This window comes from Danio rerio, chromosome 6 (genome assembly GCF_052040795.2).
Source record: "Danio rerio strain M-AB ecotype USA chromosome 6, GRCz13ab, whole genome shotgun sequence".
In the NCBI taxonomy this organism is placed as follows: Eukaryota; Metazoa; Chordata; class Actinopteri; order Cypriniformes; family Danionidae; genus Danio; species Danio rerio.
In genome coordinates this window covers 23890001-23911630 of record NC_141026.1, presented here as the reverse complement: position 1 = coordinate 23911630, position 21630 = coordinate 23890001, and the positions used below count along the sequence as shown (strand labels likewise).

Below are 21630 nucleotides of genomic sequence, written 5' to 3'. Positions count from 1 at the left end.
GTAGTTTTCACTTCTTGTGCCTGCGCAGAAGGACGTTAACGCAGCTGAGTTGCATTGTGGCGTTAAAATTTTTGGAGATACAAGCAGCCAGGAGTAGCAGTGTTTTCTCACCCGTTGTGTTATGGGAACAGGGTCAACAGCAGTGAGTCTGTTCCAGGTCTGATCTGGATTACTGGCTGGTTTGACTCAGAGACAAAACAACAGCCATGGAAATCCCTTTTAACGTTAGCATCTAAAAACTGAAGCGGACGCTTGACATTGAAAAGGGCTTTATCAATTTCTACGAATAACGTTACTTTGTTTTTGTAAGTATATTTTCCAATTAACTACACATTAAATACATTTCAAATAAAATCAATGTATACTTGCTATTGACTAATGCAATGCTTAGACGTCTTGTTGTTAAATAGCATTAGCGGTGAACTAACGTACGCTACGTCGGGCGTTTCCCCTAAAACCGTTTATAGTTACGTGTTGTTTTAAATAACGACCGTGGTGTTTTAGAGCAGTATAATTTCTTAATGATCAACGTTACAGTTAAATCATGGGGTCATTGTGAGGGACGTTTTCAGGAAGTATTCTATGCGCTAACCGGCTAATTGCGTTACCAGAAGAGCTCAGCTAAGTTACTTATAATATATATGATGTCCAGATAAGCATACATATACCATATTCTTTCATAATAGAGAAAGTTGTTTCGGATATGCTACAATAACAACAGTTCATAGAAGGAAGGTTTCTATTACTTTACGTCACCGATTTTTGTAAGTTAGCTCATATACATAGATTTTTATTTCTTAGTGCAGTAGTTAGTCTAGATCTGAGTCTAGCATTTTTTTACATGAAGTGACACGAAATCTGACGTACAGATGCCACTGAGTGTATTGACACTTCCGGTGGTATGTCCGGTTTTTACTGTCATGTGTCACTCAGTAGTGATGTGTAGTGTCTAATATTTAGTAACTTAAACTGCAATTCATCGACTCCACTTGGGGAGCTGGCTCCAGGAAGTCCAGGTGATTTCTGACTGCAAGGGAAATAGGCCATTTTTACAGCTGATAAAACATGTTTACAGCCTGGTACAAAAGATAGCTTTGGTGTATATGTATATGTGGTGTATATTTGGTGTGATTACACTTCTTGACAACTGTGAGGGGGTTGATTTATTTATTTATTTATTTTATAATCTAATTAATTTTTATTAAGTTATATTAAGTCGGCATAATTAAGGGCATGGCCACTTGAGTGACAGCTCTCGCTGCTCGCTGTCTTGTCACCCCAACTGATTACGGCTAATTAGCTGCTGAGCTCGGCATATACATTGTATTTTTGTTTTGGTTAATGTTTCTTTACGTAGTCAGTTGCCTTTTGGGATTATTCCAGCAGCAGTTTTAACATGAAGTGACACAACATCTGTAGTACCAATGTCACTGGCACATGCCACTGAGTGTAGTTACAATTCCGGTGGCAAGTCCGGTTTTCACTGTCATGTAAGCTGTGTTAAATGTGATTGCAGCTACATGCCACTTCATGTCATGGCACTAATGTCAGTGCATGCCACTAATGTCAGTAGGCCTAAATGCCACTAATGTCAGTGCATGCCACTAATGTCAGTGACACTTGTCAGTAATGTCAGGGACACATGCCAGTAATGTCAGTGATCTTGTGACATGTGCCAGTAGGTGTCAGTATAAGCACGTTATAAGCACATAATCTTTTAAGTTAGTCTTTGCTGTAATATTAAAAAATTATTAGGCAAATGACACCTATTATCTTACATGCATATATGTTATGAATTTACAACATGAATTTTATTCTAACTTTTATAAAGGATATTATTTAAAATACCTTAAAATGAAAATAAACAAGTTAAATAATAAATAAATTAATGAATTAACAAACATAGAGAAGTTCATATTGTAGCCCACAAAGGAACTGCCACAATGCAATAATATACAGCACAACAGATAAGTGTAACCCCTCCTTTACATAAGCATGCCACACTAAATTTGACTGACATGTACTATCAAATGACTAAACATTACGTACGAAAATAAATAAAATAAATGCTTTTAAATGAAAACATCATGGAGTAGTCCAGCATATAAACTAACTTGCGACGCAATAAATCAGGTTAAAAGTCGCGTAATGATTAAATATGGTTTTGTGCGTGTTGATTAATGTCATTAAGCTTCGCCGGGTGTCGATGTCACTTCAGTGACATGCAGCGCAACACAGGTCACTACACATGCCACTACCGAGTGACGCATGACAGTGAAAACCTGGTATGTCACCGGAAGTGTCACTACACTCAGTGGCACGTTCTAGTGGCATCTATACATCAGATGTCGTGTCACTTCATGTTAAAACTGAATCTCGATGATTTCCTACAATTATCAGATGATATAACATGCTGCGTGCATTTAATTGTGCTCACAAACTGATTAAGTTTCCCAGGTGATTGAAAGTATATACTTGTATACCATCTCTATAAACGTATTTGTTTTATTTAGCATCATTTATATTTTTCTTTAGACATGTAAAGCACTCCAGAATCTGACAGATTGATTAGCTGTAGGTTATAGAACAGTCATCTGAAGCATGTTCAGACAGTGTTATGCCTGGACCTAATAAATCTTGCATTTACTAACATGGACTATATCTGAAGTGTTGGGAAGTAATTCACGTTTTCCTCCTGTAGAAAAATGTCATAAGAACAATGCATAGTGGCTCAGTGTGTTATATCAGTGTTTTTAAAAGTCAAAACACTATATTAATATAGTGTACACAACCAAGCTCGTGGTCAGAACACAAACGTGTCGCAGGTAGTAAAGTATTAAGCGTTCTCCCAAAGTAAAATCTGCTTAAGCCAGGTCCAAGCAAAATGCCAGCAGGTGTCTGTAGCTCCGCTCACTGTCCGCCTCTTTGACCTTGTTTGGTATCCCACTGTGGGTGCGATGATGTACGAACAAAATGGTGATGGTTGGTGGGGCCTACTTGTAGCTTCTTTTGCAGTGTTCAGAAATCTATGGGTGACATCAAGGATACTACGTCCATATCTTTTACAGTTTATGGTAGTGACCTGTGTCACTCAGAGCGTGGTGCTACATGTCGCTGCAGTGACATCGACACTCGGCGAAGCTAAATGACACCAATTAACACGCACAAGACCATATTTAATTATTATGCAATTTTTAACATGATTTATTGTGTCACAAGTTAGTTTATATGCTGGACTACTCCATGATGTTTAATTTAAAAACATTTATTTTATGTATTCGTAGTTATACTTCCGGTATTTGTTGCTACTATACTTAATATTAAATCATTTGACAGTACATGTCAGTGGATATCAAATTTATTGTGACATGCTTATCTGTTGTGCCTTATATTATTGCATTGTGGCGGTTCCTTTGTTGGCTAGAATATGGACTTCTCTGTTTGTTAAAAAATTTATTAATTTTAATAATTAATTAATTTTAATTTTAAGGTATTTTAAATGATATGCTTTAAAAAGTTATATTATAATAAAGTTATAATAAAATGCATGTTGTAAATACATAACATTTGGGCTGGGCGATAATTCGATATCGATAATTATCACGATATAAAATTTTTTGATAAAATGATAATGACAGTTTGATAATTGCTCGATAATATTTACGCACTATGCAAAACATTGCGCAAGCATTTTGCAGCCTGCCCTTCCGACTGCCGCTTGCCGTACAAGTTTACAGCCATACAGTGTTAGTTGCACTGAAAGGAGTAAGAAAGAAATAAGGTAAAAAAAGGTCAGAGTCACAGACATTGTTGACAAGAAACGTCACTAGACTTCATGAGCTACTTCTTCGCTATCCGACACAAAACAGAGCAATGTGCTCCACAAACTGCTTAGACGACTCGTGTCATTAAAAGCAGGCAACACCATGGCCTGTTTCACCAATTAAAACAAGACCACCCTTATGAAGATGCTAAGAAATTACAGACATAAACAAGTGTTGGCAAACCTGCGCAGCTACCCAGCAGAGGCTCATGTCATCATTTTCGAAAGCCGTGCCTAACAAGAACCCCCCCCTCAACCCATCTCATTGTAAAATGAGAGTCTGCATAGACCTATTCGTGCTAGTCTGTCAGACAAATTTGGTTAAAACACGTGTGGATATATCGGCGATATGCGCATAACAAGGTTTTATGCGACCCGCAATATGGGATGTCAAGAGGGTGACAGCATAAGTAAGGTAAACTGCACACACTTGATTATGTAATGCGTGGATGCGTCTCAGCACAAAGCCTAACTACACCTTTACATGCATGCTTAATCAGTCATCGATAAGGTCCATCAATTAAAGCGTTATTGAAATCAATAGATCAAGTAATCTTTAGCATCCCTAAATAAAATACATTAAAGTATATTTTACCCTAAATTTACCATACTCACCATTAAAAGGAGAGTTCAATCAAAACTGAAAATTCTGTGACTATTAACTCACATTGTTCCAAATCGGGTTTATTTTTTTTCTGATGTTGAACAATAATATCCAATAACTTGTAATGTCTTTGGTTGTTGAAAACTTGAACAAGTAAATGCTGAATTAAGATGGTTCTTTTGTTCATTATTTTATTATTTATATTGTCAGACAGCTAAAACATTTCACTAAATGTGTTAAATCAGCTGCACAAAGCCATTGGCATGCTGAAAATCTTATATAATTGATAGATATAAAGATTTTACATTTCTCGTGATAAATGTCGATATCGACTGATGAAAAAAATTATTGTGATAATTTTTTTTGCCATATCGCCCAGCTCTACATAACATATTTGTATTTAAGATAACAGGTTTCATTCGCCTAATCATTTTTCAATATTAAAGCAAAGAAAAACTATAGCCTTAATGTGCTTATACTGACACCTACTGGCACGTCACAATATCACTGACATGTAGGCCTACTGACATTAGTGGCATGTAGGCCTACTGACATCAGTGGCATGACATTAGTGACACGTAGGCCTACATTATTTCTTAATTTATTAGTAGTGACACTTTAGTATGTCAGAAAAGTCAGAAAAGACTCAAAAGTGATTCACGCAAAAGACACGATGTACACATGCGTAGCCAAATTCACATGCATAAAATCAAATTCATGTGCGTAAAATATTTATTTATATTCACAAAAAAAATTCACGTGCACGATATAAAAATAAATTTTCATAAAATACGTTCACAAATGCAAAACACCATTTGCAAATGTATAAGAGTATACAAAAAGTTTTGAATGTTTAAAACTTGCGAGTTCATCCTGAATGACAATGTGCAAATCCTCTTTCATGTACGACTCCCCCTGGATACGAGTGTGTGTATTTTTGAGACTTTCCTGGCAGAATCAGGGCAACTCGTACTTTTCAGCCAATCAGATGAGAGCTGTAGTCGATGACACCCACTCTGTACTCCATTTGCGCAGACTGTTCCTCTCAAGCATGGCAAACGGAGCCGCCAGCAGTCCTAGTCACACTTTTTTTCATTTATTTATTTATTTGACCATAGCCTCGCACTTTTTATTCATTATTTTGCCGCAGCTTCGCTCTTATTATTTATTGTCCTGCAGCCCCATGAGCAAAATGTAGCCTGCAGGGTAATGATGAGTATTAACTATCGTTCCGGCCACACAAGTGTAACTGCGCTATTGTAGTCCAGTGGTCAGCACGTTGCGTTGCAACGCCATCGATCTGTGTTCGATCCTCACCTGAATAAATCTTTCTTTTTTTTTCATTTTTATTGTTAAGACATAAAACTCAAAGGTTGTTGGAACATTTGAAGTTTTCAAGCAGCTGTTTTCTTGAAAAAGACGTGATAGTGTAATTAGATACTGAATTGGAAATTACCTTATTTTAATATAGTCCAATGTGAACTGAGGTGCGCCGGTATAAGGCTTGAAACTCCAGGGCTGAAAAGGAGTCCCACTCCGGCCCTGATTATATCTAATGAACAAAAAACAGGCTGCTGTTGTGCTTTAGTTGCCTAATATGTAAAATATACCCTATCATTCCGTAATATTTATATAAATAATCATTTTAAATTATGCTTATAAGTTTATTTTTGTTTATTAAACTAGAAACAAAAAAATTGACAATGAAAATATGACAACATAAACTAAGTGTTTATTTGCTTATGAGCTGTAGTAAACTTAATTATTTCCTTTTAACAGAAGGTGAAAATCGGGTATAAATCGGGTTAAAACTCCTGTAGTCTGAGCTGTAATCTTTATTTGACTGGATTTGATTGACTGAGGCAGCGACTCTGAACATAGAACTAAAGTAATGTCCAGTTGAACATTCTTATTTGGTGGTGGTCAAGGACATTATAGCCTAATTAAATAAATGAGGCTATTGTGAATGCGGTATGATATGTTAATCTGGTTGACCTTCTTTCAGCATTAAATGCAATGTTTTATTTTGGCAAGAAATGAAATGTGTGGCAGTATTTTGGCATTTAATCAAATGAAAGTTAATAAAGATGATCCAATATTACAAAATTGCAGTAAAGTGACTATGACACACATCGAATCTAAGGTCTGATCTTATCTCTCTCTCACTGTTATCCAGACAATGATACAGACGCCACACAAGTCAAGTCGCAAAACTGGGGCTGGTACCAACTGACAGGTAGAATAGCTGAAGCCTTTGGGAAATCTGTCAAAATACAGCACTGAAATTAACAGGCATAAATGTCCTTGAGCCAAAAAGCCTATTTGTTAGATTAACCCAATCAGAGCCAATGTTATGTAAAAGTTGTGAATAATAATTGTTAATAATAATTCTAATAAAATGAAAACCAAAATAAACAATTCATTGCATTTTTCGTTTGATAAAATATACAGAAACGAAAAAAAAAATCAAAGGGTGGCTAGTTTGTATCAATGTTTTTTGATATTAATAAAAATGTACTAAGCCTATTTAAGCTTAACGGTTTTACGCTGCCAATAGACAAGCCATTCAAAAAATATTATTTTATTGTGTACTGGGTTATAATGTATATTTTCCAAGAAAAACTAAATGTAGCATGTCTCGCTGTCATTTAAAACATGCAGTTCATAACACACCAGAGCTGTAGTCTATGCAGTGTGTAAACTTACAGGGAGGTGTTGTCATACTGCGCACCACCTTATTGAACCCCAATATCTTTGAGGGAGATTGTTACCCGATAGCCAATATTAACTTGAGAGATTTTACAAATAAAGGGTACTATGAAAAGGAACAACACGCAAATAGCAAAACAAATAAAACTGGTCCTGAGGAGTTTGTTCAGCACATCCTGCCAGTCAGTGTATTGGGTATAGCGCTCTTATGCTGTGCGTGTTGGCAATTCCTGCAAAACTGAAAATGAAAGTATTATACGCACACATTTATAAGTTATTTAAAAGCAGAAAAAAAGAGGAAACACCCACCCCCACGGTGATACCGGTATTACCGGTGTCGTCACATGTCGATTAACATGTCGATTTTGTGGGGAAATTTCCTCATCTTCACAACCCTAATACATAGACGTAGTTTTAGAACTAAAAATGTGTATGAATAATAAAAAAATGTAAAATTATGCTTTTCTGGCAACATTATGGTGATGTACTACTACTTCTGATAAATCTTTGTATCATTACATAAAATGATTGTGTTCTTGTTTTTTTTTCTTTAGTTTATACTTCAGCACTGCCAAAGGTTCCATCATGGTGCAAAAGTATCAGTCCCCTGTGAGGGTGTACAAACATCCTTTTGAACTTGTCATGGCAGTAAGTATCAACCACAGTCTTAACACTCAACAGCACATTTACATTGCATCCCAGTCCCACAAGGCATTCCATACAGCTCAGTGGTATTCATGTTTAAAGGCCTGGGGGGCACATTAAGGGTGCTTTCACACCTACACTTTTGTTTCGGAACGTATCTCGTTTGCCCAGTTAGCGCGGTTCGATTGGCATATGTGAACAGGGCAATCGCGCTCTGTTCCGCGCCAAAGTAATCGCTCCGAGATCGCTTAAATGAGGTGGTCTCGGGTCGATTGAAACGAACCCTGGAGCGGATCGATTGCAGTGAGAAAGCGATCCGATCCCAGCGCGGTTATATCACAGTGTTTTATGGATATGTAATAGGCTTACGGCTATATGAAGAGAGAATTATGAGTATGTCGGGAAGTTTCGCGAGTCTCCGGATGCCCGCAAACCAGTGATGATCTCCCGGTAATCTCGCGTCTCACTCCCGGTTCTCAAATAAGTCGGTTCTGACCAAAGTGAAGAGAGTTTCCTCGCACGTGACTTGTTTTAGCTCTTTTGGTCCGATTATAAACTTTGCAGTGTGAAAGCGAACCGCTCCAAGAGCAAAGAGCAACAATGTAACAATTGTAATCTCTGTTTCGGAACAACTGAATCGATACACAGGTGTGAAAGCGCCCTAAAACCACATAAAATGCTAAGGGCCACAATTTAGAATTTGTAAAAAGTATTTATGTAATATTTTAGCAGTTTTACTGATTTCAAAATGTTATGTATTACTATACCTGGCTGATTGCTATATTTAAAAAATAATAAAACTGAACATATTAACAAAATATTATATTCATTCATTCATTTTGAACCGATTTTCCGGGTAAAGGGGGCAGCAGTCTTAGGAGAGAACCCCAGACTTCCCTCTTCCCAGACACTTCCTCCAGCTCCTCCAGGGGGATCCCAAGGCGGTCCCAGGCCAGCCGAGAAACAAAGTACCTCCATTGTGTCCTGGGTCTTCCCCGAGGTCTCCTTCTGGTGGAACATGCCTGGAACACCTCCCTAGGTCAGCGACCAGGAGGCATTCATAACAAATGCGTGAGCCAACTCAGCTGACTTCTATCAATGTGGAGGGGCAGCGGCTCTACCCGAGCTCCTCCTGGGTTACTGAGCTCTTCACCCTGTCTATAAGGGTTCGCCCTGCCAGGCTGTGAAGGAAACTCATTTCGGCCACTTGTATCAGAGATCTTGTCCTTTCAGTCATGACCCAAAGCTCATGACCATAGGCGAGAGTAGGAATATAGATTGAACGGTAAATCGAGAGCTTTGCCTTTCACTCAGCTCCTTCACCCCAACGGACCTGTACATCTACCATTCTCACATTCCATCCTTCCCTCAATCGTGAACAAAACCCCAAAATATTTGAACTCCACCAGGGGTAAGGACTTTCCTCCAACCTAGAGATGGCAAACCACCTTTTTCTGGTGGAGCACCATGGCCTCGGACTTGGAGGTGCAGATTCTCATCCCAGCTGCAGCAAACTGCCCCAGTGCATGCTGAAGGTCCATGTTTGATGAAGCCAACAGAACAACATTGTCTGCGAATAACAGAGATGAGATCCTGGGCTCTCCGAACTGGACCAAGGCTGCACTTTAAAATTCTGTCCATAAAAATTATGAACAGAATTGTTGATGAAGGACAGCCCTGCCGAAGTTCAACATGCACTGAAATCAAGTTTGACTTATTGCCGGCAATGCGAACCAAACTCCCACTCTGTTCATACAGAGACGAGACGGCCCTTAACAGAGGACCTCTGACCTCATACTCTCAGAGCACCCTCCTCATAATGCCACAAAGGACACGGTCGAATGCCTTCTCCTAGTCCACAAAACGCATGTGAACTGGTTCTGCATACTCTCATGAACCCCCCACAATATCCAGAGACCTAACATACACAGGATGAATCTCATCCACCGCCGCATGCTTTGCCACCGCGGAGCTTGCAAACTACCTCAGCTTGGGTGATGGGTGAGTCCACCCTTGCATCCCCAGTCTCCGCTTTCTCGATTAAAGACATGTCAGTTAAGGAGATCCTCGAAGTAATCCTTCCACTGTCCAACAACATCCCTAGTTGAGGTCAAAAGCTCCCCTCTTCTGCTGTAAACAGTGTTGATGTGGAGCTGGTGTCCCCTCCTGAGGTACTGAACGGTTTGCCAGAATATCTTTGGGGCCAACCGATAGTCTTCCTCCATGGTGTCCCTGAACTCCTCCCTGCCCAGATTTTTAATTTATTTTTATTTTTTGCTTCCACAACCATCCGGGCTGCAACACGCTTGGCCTGTCAGTACTCATCAGCTACCTCGGGAATCCTGCAAGCCAATCAAGCCCTGGTGGACTCCATCTTCAGCTTGACGTCATGCTATACTTCCTATGTCCACCACCAGGTTTGTGGATTGCTCCAGTGGCAGGCACCACAGACTTTACGGCCACAGCTCCTCATGGCCACGTCAACAATGAAGATGGAGAACATGGACCACTCTGTTTCAATGTCTCCAGCCTCCCTAGGAATCTTGTCAAAGCTCTTCTGAAGGTGAAAGTTGAAAATCCCTCTGACTTGAGGTTCAGCCAGATGTTCCCAGATGACCCTCAAAGTATGTTTGGGCCTACCAGGTCTGTCCAGCTTTTCCCCCTGCCAGCGGATCCAACTCACCATCAGGTGGTGATCAGTTGACAGCTCTGTCCCTCTCTTTACCTGAGTGACCAAGACATACGGTCGGAGATCAGCTGATACAACCACAAAGTCAATCATTGACCTTCGCCCTAGGGTTTCCTGGTGTAGGGCTGTGCAATTAATCGAAAGTCCGATTTCGATTTTGGCTTCAAACGATTATGAAAAAGCAGTAATCGAGATAAACAATTATTGCATCATATACCGCCCCCTTTCCAGCTGTACACATTTGTTGCTCTTAAAAGCACAAAAGACCGCGTGCTTATGTGTGTGCGGCACGCAGAAGCAGAAGCATGCGGCCGGTCAGCATTCGGTCTCATTTTCACACTGAGACGAAACATCTAAAGTCATCTTAACGTGAGCGCTTTAATGGTCAAATAGTTGTCAAAATGCTGTGTTTGTTGATTATTCACATTAACCCTCATTTGTGTAATAAACAAACGAGTCGAGGATCAAAAGACACGTGAAAGAGAAACCATTAAAGTGACCGCGCGAAATATTCCTGCTGCCGCCTGTTTTTATCATTAATCAAACAAGGAGAACATCCTTCCACTGCTCTTGATTGAAAAATTTTTGTAGCTAAAGTGTTTTTCTTAGAGTGAAGATGCTTAAAGCACAGTTTGTTTCATATTTTTATTCTATTGTATTTATTTTCTTTCCTTTGCATGGTGGAAAATAACTGTATGTATACAGTTGAAGTCAGAATTATTAGCCTTCCTGAATATTAGCAACCCTTTTCCTGCCCAAATTCTGTTTAATGGAAAGTTTTTTTAAAACTTATTTCTAAACATAATATTTTTAATAACTCATTTCTAATTTTTGATTTCTTTTATCTTTGCTATGATGACAGTACATAATATTTTACTAGATATTTTTCAAAATAGCAAAATATTATATATAAAATAATAATACAGCTATTATAGATTTTGTATTGCCACAAATGCCAATGTTACATTTAGTTCCTTGAAATAAAAAAGCAAAAAAATATGCAATATGCATAAAACTAAATAATATATTTAATTTAATATTGGACATTGTATACACTTTTCTCTGTATTAATTAAAACAAAGGATAAACATTATTGATTATAGACATAAGTTGCAACATTTGTTCTATCAAGAGCAAGGAATAATAATTGTATTGTTTGTTTTTTAATTATAATCAGACTACAGTTTTCACTCAGACAATCCACAGATATAAACGAGAATACTCAAATTATTTAATTTAATTAATATAATTATTTAATATAATTAAGGTCTACCGATCACAAACCAGACTTTTGCGTGTGTGCGTGCATGCGTGCATGCGTGCATGTGTAACTATGCATTCCCTCCCTTCAGCCTTCTTCCCTCATGCAAGAAACACCTACTTAAAAACCCTATGTGCACTCACCCCAAGTGGTGACAGCCCAAAATAATTTCACATCAACACATAGGCTCTTGCACACCAGCCCCATAATTGTTGTTGTGTGCAACTACAATTAATCTCTTAAAATATCAAAGGAGCCAAAAATGTTTGTGTACTACTTTAAGGATCAGTCCATTTTTTTTTCTAATTGGCAGATTTTGGAAACCGGTCTATTCTGTTTTTGTCTTCAGTTGTACAGAACGGACAAATCCCTTTTTATCAGGATACGTTTGAGTGATTTTGCCTAATGACCAGGAACCCCTGGAGCTGCTGGATCCATGATGACCACTATGTCTCCAACATTGAAGGTTCTATGTGGCTTCCTCCATTTTTGACATTCATGTAATAGTGGAAGATATTCCCTTATTCATCTTTTCCAAAACAAGTCAGACAAGTATTGGACTTGTCGCCATCTACGTGTGATATACAAATCATCTTTTTGGAAAAGTCCTGGAGGAAGAAACGGTTTTGATCTCTACAGCAAGATATGATTTGGCGTTATTGCTTCCAAGTCATTTGAATAATCAGAAAGCTTTGTGATAGGACAGTCATTAAGAATAGCTTTAGCTTCACAAAGAAAGTGTGAATGCCTTCCAAACATTGTTGTCAAAGTGTAGAGTGCAATACCTTCTTTACAAGACAAATGACCCTCTCCCAGACGCATAAAGTCATATTAAAGGTCCATTTTATTCCTTCTGATAGAAAAGTATGCTGAATTTTATCATGATCCAAACTCTTTAAAGCATTTCTAAGCTATTTCTCTTCTCCAATAAAATTAGTGCCATTATCAGATCTTAACTGCAGTACTTGGCCACGACAGCACATAAAACGACGAGTAGGCTACTGCAAGGTGTACTGTTCGACTGGTCATACAGGTAAACAAAACTCCATATCTTTTAACAACACTGCGACCTCTCTTCACATCAACTGGTCCAAAGTAATCCACATTGACTTGCATCTGAAAAGTAATGCAATTGAGCTGTCCTGATCATTTCAAAATCGTTTGACTTGGTATATGTCAACTTTTACCATGGTTATCTTGTTGAGATTTTGCAGCCACTCAGACCGTTGGCGTGAAGGAGTTTGTGGCATCTCGCGATCCCATCTGATGGTTTTTTGCTTAATTTCTGTAAGGTTCAATAGCCACATTTCCACTATCGGGCCAGGCCAGGCCAATCGCCCGGAAGGTTGAGCAGTGAGGCCGCAATCATGTCGCGTTTCCACTGTCAGGCTAGTAGCTCGCAGCGCGTCATGCAAACCCCACCGACAGAACATCCCCCGAATCGAACGTCACTCAAACCGCCCACTTCAGCGAGAATCATGCAGATAAAGCACACCATCACATCATCACGAAACCTATTAAAATTAGGACAACCAAAACAAACAAATGACACGTTACTGTACAGCAGTACAAGGTATGTCTATACGCACATGCCTGTGTGTTTTCATTCATCATATTCATTTACTCGCCGACCGACTATTGGCATTGAAATCCAGTGGTCTTGCCACTAACGGAGGGACCCAGCGCATGGAGCGCACGCATCCATAATATAACACCACATATATAAAATTCTACGTTAATAACTCAATATAAGGATAACAAAAAATAAACAGTCCTTTCTAAAACAAACAAATTCTCAAACATTGGACTGAATGTGAAGCCTGGTAGCGAAAGTGATACATGTATCACTTTCGCTACCAGGCTTCACATTCAGTCCAATGTTTGAGAACTGTTGCAGTTATCACTCAATTGTCTTTATTTGATGTGTTGTTTGTAAGCACTTATATCGAATTTGTTTGTTTTAGAAAGGACTGTTTATATTTTGTTATCCTTATGCGTCTGTTGGCTTGTGTTTTCACTTGGAGTTTAAGCAAAACTAAGCTTATCCAACTTCTCTGGGGCCAACATCATCTCACTCAACTGAGGGAAACTTGACGTCTTTCCTATATGCATCAAAGGGCGCTTTCCTAACAAGTGACTGGACCTTGAAAAGATATTGCATCGCTCTCAAGTGCTTCGTAACAATAAGCGGTCACTGACTTTATTCAGAAAGACTATTTAGACTCTGACTTTGGAATGCCTTTTTTGTGTTTGATGTTTTTTGTTTATTTGATGATAAAACAATACACGCAGGTAAAATAAAGAGTTTACGCTTGCTATAATTTTTTTCCAAAGAATGTCTATTCAGTCAGAAAATTTGTGCCCTCCGTAGGTCGGAAGCAAGATTACAACATACTGATTTTAATCATGCTAAACAATACACTATGCAAAAAAAATAAATAAATAAATTAGAAAATAATAATAATAACATTTAACTGTTACAGTACTGTTTTAAATACAAAAAGTCCTGTGCATTTGTGGTCTTTCTTTCAATTCCATACTCAAAAGCTTGAATGAAGGTAGCAAACTAAGGTATCTTCATCAAAAATTGGAAATATTCGAGGAGGTAATGAAGTCACATCCTCCCTTTGCACAAGCTTCTGTTATGTTTGACTATTGCAGCATGATGTTATACAGAATACTTTGTCCTGTATCAGTTTGTAGATGGACATGAGATTGCTAAGAATAATCTTGTAACTGCGAATGAGAGACTGTATTATTTTGAACCGCAGCTGTGCCCCCCTGTATGCCTGCAGCTTGTTTAGTAGTTGTACAGTGCGTCGCAACTTGAGTAGAATTGTAGTCAAGAAGATGTATTTTGAAATCAGGTTTCATTGAGTGAGATTATTTTTTTTTTTTTTTACTCGTGAGTCATTAGATAATGCCTTTTTATTACTTCTAACAGTCTATCACTTTAAATGTGAAGTCTATTTTTCTTCCTCCCCTAAAATATGTCTCTTCTTCATAGCAGCAGCATGTTAAAGAACATTCTTTTCTGCCCTTGTTTTAATCTGCAGTAGAGGTCGAACTTGAAGTACTTGCTGAACATTTTAATACTTTACTACAGTAAGATTGGTTTGTAGACATGTTTGAAATGCTGTCATCAGGTCCTATTTCGCTGCTTACTGCAGATGAAACATCACAGGCTTTATCCACACTCCTTTCCAGCATCAGACAAACATTTTGTGATTTCCTTTTGAAAACACAGATTTTCTGCAATTTTAGCATTGAACTATTTGGTTTGCTTATCAAACTCATCCTGGGGTATTGGCATTTGCACAATTGCATTATGCAAATCTTCTGCTTTTTCACAATACTTGACATCTCTTCATTTACTTTTCCACATTTAGTGCAGTTTCATTTTTGGTTTAAAGAGAAATTATATCATTTACATTTTGTTTAATTTTATTTACTTGACTCATCTTCTGTTTTCTAGACTTTTGCAAATTTTCAAAGAGCAAAGCCACCCCCATTGCAGTCAATTTTCTCATTGTTTTTGATGATACAACTTCATTAACAACACCGTTATCATTTGCAACGTTTTCCCTAACAACCTTTCCACCATCAACATCAAGCGGCCATATCACAACCGGATTCTTTCTTTCCATCAATGAAAAACACTGCCAGCATAAACTATCAGCAAAGCATGTCTCCATTTGGTCTAAAACTTCACGTTCCATTACATGAAATCTTTAAACAAACATCACCCACCGTTCTTCCTTGTTGTCTGTCCGTGTCAGCGTTGCTAACTCAATCACAGCCACATTGGGCATTTTATACGGAATTCCACACCAATGGCGATCCACGTATATTCCATTCAAGCCGCTCATCAGTCCAATGAGAACTAAGTTTTTACTAATGTAGCAGCAGCTAAATCCCAATGCTTGGCATCTCAACACAAGTTTTATGTACACAATGTCCAATCTTGCTTCCGATTCAAGTTTATATGCACTTTATTTAGCGTACTGGAAATACATACTTGCAATTATAATGGTGAAAACCATAGCATCCTGAAGAGTGTGTGTAGCTACCCGCCGGTTATTAAAACAGTCCACGCTTCCACATACTGATGTCCTTATGCATTTCCTTTATTGAACACCAAAACTAAAAGATAAACAAAAAAAAACAAACCAATTGTTTCACACAAACACAATCAAAAGGACCTAAAAATAAATAAATAATATACAAAACAATATTTAGTTTACCGTGTTCGCCTGATAACCAGCTGTAGAATAAGCAGGAGCTTGCATTGGGATCTCGCTATGCTGAGTGATCATACAAACTCTCGAAGGTTAAATCAATCAAAGAGAATCTTGTGACCTCCCACTAAAGCCAAACGGAAACAAAGAAATACACATTTAAATAATGAAATATAAAACGATAAACAAAAATACAAGCTGACTAATCGGAGTCAGCTACTGTGTGTGTGTGTGTGTGTGTGTGTGTGTGTGTGTGCGTGTGTGCGTGTTTTTGTGACATATCAGGACACAAATCTGTATAATTATATTGGAATGACACAGGTATTACAAAAAGGAGGTGAAATATGAGGACATTGGTGACGTCCTCATTTCTCAAAATGCTTGTAAATCCTACAGAATGAGTTTAATCAGAGTAAAGCTGAACACAGTCTCATGTGATGGTTGGGTTTAGGGGTGGGGTGAGATCAATATAATATACGGTTTGGACAGTATAAAATGATTGGAAACCCATTAATTACTAGTGATTTTGTTTTTAACTAATGCTTAATGGTGAAAAAATTAACTATTAATTATTGCTTAATTCATTATTTTGGACTTTTAATCTGAAATGTAAAAAAACATTGGATGAAGGACATTGGATAATAAAGGTTGAGATTACCTCTATAAAGCCTGTGGCACAGAGGTTGCAGCATAGTTAAGTTTTTTTCCTCCATGTAAATGAGCTAGTTTTATGTCTTTTTTTATTTTTTTTATTTCTCAGGCATATGAGAGGAGATTTCCCACCTGTCATCTGATCCCCATGTTTGTGGACAGTGATGTGATCAGTGAAGAGAACAGTGAAGATGGTTCATTTAATAAGATTGAGAGGAGGTGTAAACTTGATGTGGATGCACCAAGACTCCTTAAACGGGTAAAATGGAGACCTCCAAATCCTCTATTTTGTTTTTGTGTATTGCTTGTGTATATTGTAATTTTATATACAAATAAATATTATATTCTGTGTGTGTGTAGATTGCAGGTGTGGATTATGTCTACTTCATTCAGAAAAACTCTCTGAATCACAGAGAAAGAACTCTTTGTATTGAATCGCACAATGAAACCTTCTCTAACAGAGTTGTCATCCATGAACTTTGCTGTTACTCGGTGAGTAAAAATTGCCCTCATTTGCCCTCTTAGCTTTAACCCTCTGGGGTCTAATGCTGTGTTCACACCAGACGCGGAACGCGCGGATAAATCGCGCTATTCGCGCGTAAATAGCCGCATGAACATTTGAGTTTACTCGCTTCATTCGCGCGTCAAATTCACTTCAGAACAGAAGCAGGTTCGCGTGATGGGCAGGGCTTCTGTCTGCCCGAAGACTTTAGCTTCATAGCTAAATGGCTAACATGGATTTTATGAAGAAAATAACAGTGTTTATGTGCTTTATGAAGACTGAAAAACAGCGTCGTTACGTTCAGGGTCGTGTCTGAGTCCACTAACGTTACATCCTTTCAGAGGTGCATCCAGCTCTGTGAGCACATAAACTCCTCCAGAAACTTAACCTGGATGACGGAGGCTTTAGCGGTGCTTCTGACTGAGCCAAGCCGAGTTTGATGAACTGTTGTCGTTGAAGGCTGGAGGATTTCCCTCGAAACACCGACAACAGGTTCTACGTCACAATCAAGCCCCCAAAAGAGCAAGCTTCAGATTGGTTAATGCAGCGCAAATGTACACTGAAGTTCAGATTTTCGAACTCTAGAGATTCGCGCGAAACGCTCGTTAAGCGCGTCAAATGCACAAAACGTTCAATTCGCCCCGCGCAATTTGCGTCATTCGCGCGTATCGCGCCGCAGGATATCTATTCGCGCGTTTGCATTGACTTAACATGTAAATCACTCGCGCTTGACGTGTGTTCCGCGTCTGGTGTTAATGCAGCATAAGGGTGTTTCGGGGCTCTGGAGAAGTTTTGACATGCACTGATATTTGTGTTGTACTCAGTATCTTAAAAACATATAAATGGCTAAAGTGTGATAACACTGTAAACAGCACATGTTGGACTACAATTATATCTAAGCGGAATGTTTATATCCATTTGTGTTTTTGAGAAAGAAACATTTATGCGTGGTTAGTGAAAAATGAAAATGTTGAAGTCATTAAAACAATGCCATGAAACACACAGAGAACATTTGTGCACAAGTCTTTTGAGAACTGTATGTGTAAATCTTGTAGCCTAGTGTTTTTACTTCAAAATGATGTGAGAATCATCTTTTTTACTCACAGAAAACAATATAATGAATTAATTTTTAAGTCACTTTTTGAGTGAAATTGGTCTATGCGAGAAGGTGTAAACTATCATTACTATGCAGTGAGTCACACCTGAGTAGACAAAGACCTGCATAATGAACTGCATAATGAGCCATTAGACAGGCATGTGACTAAGGGAGAAGAGTTTCAAGAAGGAATCAGAAAAGGCGGTCCATACTTTTATAAGGATTACATAAAAAGAGATTATTTGTTTTCGACTTGAATTGGTTAATGCAAAAGTAGACATATCAAGCTTTATATAGATGTCATAAATTATCATCTTTGTTGAATGTTTGCTGAGTTTCCTTTCATTTTAGTGATGTTTTTTCTGACCACAGTTTGCATGCGTCTTCAGACGCTCGTAATAACAATGCCTTGTAGGCGTGGTTGCATTACAACTAATGAGATCAGACTGAGAAACTAGACATAGCATTGGTTTCATACTGATTACTTAATCAAGACATGTTTGTTTTTGACACGCATAGCTGCATTTAAAAGTAGACACTTTAAAGCTTTCTAGAGATTTTTGTCTCATCTCTGTGTGTTTTGTTTTCGGAGTTTCAGAGCATTTTACTGACGCGCTCTAAAAGCAGTTCACGGAGAGAGAAAAGACAGGATGCCTACACTGTTTTTTTTTCCTTATTTTGCAAAAGAACACACGTTTGTTGTAGATGTGAGTGTTCACGACAACATAACAGACACATAACAGATTCGATTGATGTATTGATCTTATCTGTACGATCAAAACTGAAAGTGTAATTTAAGTTAATTTCAGCAGTTTGACGACACCACAGATAAAAACACGTATACGCGGTCTTCGACCCCAGAGGGTTAATATTATTGTAAGTTCTGCACTAACAACTTCAAATTGGTATTGCAATATAATTGGAGACCAGGTTAATATGATTATTACATGCTGTCCCTGGTGCATAAGTGTTTATTTAAAAATTGGTTACTTTATGAAAGAAACATCATTTATAGTCAGAGGAGGATGCTCAGTGCGAAATCAGCAAAGATCTCCTTTATCCCCTTTTCATGACCCCTTAGTTAGACTAACGTTTTGCATTATTAGCTGGTTGTCCTGTAGGTCTAATTGACAAACTTAGGGTGATTCAAAATGTATGGAAGCATATGAGTAGCATAATTCAATTTAAAATGTAATATGCAAAATGGCAATGCAATATGTTAAATGGCAAGGTATTTCTGTATTTGAATTTGCATTTTCCAAGACATATGAGCAATGTTTGGTGCAGAATGAAAATGTAAATTAAATTACATTGTTTGCAAAATGATCATTTAAATGTTATTTGTCCTAAATGCATTTACACTCGCGTCTAGGAAACACAAGATTATATTTTCAGCATAACAGCATGGGATGTGTGTAGCAAAATTAATTTTGAAATGTAATACGCAAAACGATAATGCAATATGTAAATGGCAGTGTATTTCTGTTAGCATTTTCCAAGACATACGTGCAATGAAAATGAAAAAAACATAATGCATTTTCATTTAACTCATCGCGACGAATGAAAGCCGATTTGAAATTGAAAATGCATGGCTGGCCTGGCCACGCCCACAGACGGCCGCCATTGCTGCAAGGCAGGTTTTAGGTTATGTCGTCACAGCTGCAGCGAGGACTATTTGGGACATTTGGCAGCATAAACATGGCGAAGTGGGTTATTCATCGGCTTCATGAAGCTGCACGAGCCCTCGCGTGAACTGTGAAAAACTTTAGAAAACCAATCACCTCCTAGCTCAGTAAAGTTGGCTTTAGGTATGATATTCGCGCACGCAGTTTTAGGGATCATCTGCGATTTACATCAAAATCTTTTATAGAACACGCAGCAAAGTTATGAAGTCTGAGCTGTGAGGATTCTTTGGAGAGAATTACTGAAGTGGGAGATCTTTTGGGAAGCACTGGCTTATGATAGTGTCACAGTTAGAGGAAGGAGGACCCAAATGCAGAATAAGAACAGGGGTGTTTATTGACAATAATGTGATATGTAGTGGAGTTAAGGTGAAACAGTCCAACAGTGAGGAATTAAGTAGTTCTGGGGAGTCTTAAATGGAGCAGGCAGACAAAGGCCCCGTTTACACTAGTGCGTTTTAGTTTTAAAAACTTCAATTTAGATTGAAAACGATCCGCGTCCACACTAGCGTTTCACCCAGCGTTTCTAAATACACCCCTCTGTCCACACCAAAACGACTGAAACGAACATCACGTGACCACACACACACACTCTCTCTGGTAAGCGCTGCACCCTATCTACTCAGATGAGAGCTGTGCTAGTCGAAGTGTTCATCAAGGATCTCCCACAGGATCTAATCTCACTATATTTGCTAAACGTGATATTTAATTTATCTTGTTGTCTATATCTAACAACATATTCCCCGACTTTGGTTTTTTGAATCTATTAGGCTACTTGTTCTCGGGTAACGTGTTTTGGCTGATCGCAGAGATAAATTAATAATTAATTTAACCACGTACAGTCTGTAAATTGAGTAATTGCTTGCCTTTATTTCCTATAATGGATAAACTTATTGGACGTTATACTTTTTTAATGGCCATTATTGATTATTAAAACTGATATTCAGCAAAAGAGAGGGTGTTTCGTATTTTTAATAAAAATAAAAGGAGGCAGTAATGTTATAGGCTCCATTTTGTTATGAATATGCATACAGTGAAGATGATGCTCATATATGCAGCACAGAGCCTCAACATTTCTGCTGTTTGTTTAGTTGTTAATATCAAAATGAAAATAGCAGTTCCTTCATGTTTTAATTTATTGTTAAGAAAGTGAAACAATCTAGCCAGGATGATATGAATAAGGTTATACAGTACACTGTTACCTTTGAAAATTTACCCAACATGTTCTCGGGAGTCTGTTTTCCATATCAAACTTGCGAAGTCTGAGAGGATGCAGAACTTTAACTGTGTGTAGGCTACTTAATATTGAGGAAAAGCCCCAATCATAGAGGCGAATGTCGGCAGCCCCACCTCCGTTTTCAGATGTCTCCGTTTTCCCCATCCACACTGAGACGGAGCAGCAGCGTTTTAGAATGAAAACGGCCTCTTTAGCGTTTCCAAAACACTCTGTTTTTGGCGCTCAAAAACTCCGGCGTAGTGTTGATGGACGGCATAACTGTAGCAAAACTTGTGTGTTTTCAAATTAAAATGCATTAGTGTAAACAGGGCTAAAGGAAGACTGAGCTTGAGAGTCCTGTATTGAGTACTAAGCAGCCACTGAACAGGAGACAAGAGTAGGGATGCTCTGGCCAGACAAGAGATGGTAAAGGCCTTGGAGGCACTGCTGACCAGGTCTCACCAATAGCAGCCTGACAGGACACCAGCAGCCAGAGATTCACAGCAGACAGGGC

At 38.3% G+C, this 21630-nt stretch overlaps 1 protein-coding gene across 4 annotated transcripts in view; it reads left to right on the top strand.

Annotated features, from left to right (window-relative positions):
• si:dkey-237i9.1 overlaps nt 1-21630 on the top strand; it is a 74009-nt gene continuing 52379 nt past the window's right edge. For 3 of the 4 annotated variants that reach the window (XM_087257167.1, XM_087257165.1, XM_087257168.1), the window contains exons 1-4: nt 1-305; nt 7691-7784; nt 16730-16879; nt 16981-17112. In XM_087257167.1, coding sequence (XP_087113293.1) covers nt 7722-7784; nt 16730-16879; nt 16981-17112 — 345 coding nt within the window. In that variant the 5' untranslated portion in view covers nt 1-305; nt 7691-7721. Of the gene's footprint in view, nt 306-6603; nt 6664-7690; nt 7785-16729; nt 16880-16980; nt 17113-21630 lie in introns of those variants that run through there. The other variant, XM_087257166.1, reaches the window with a different exon arrangement.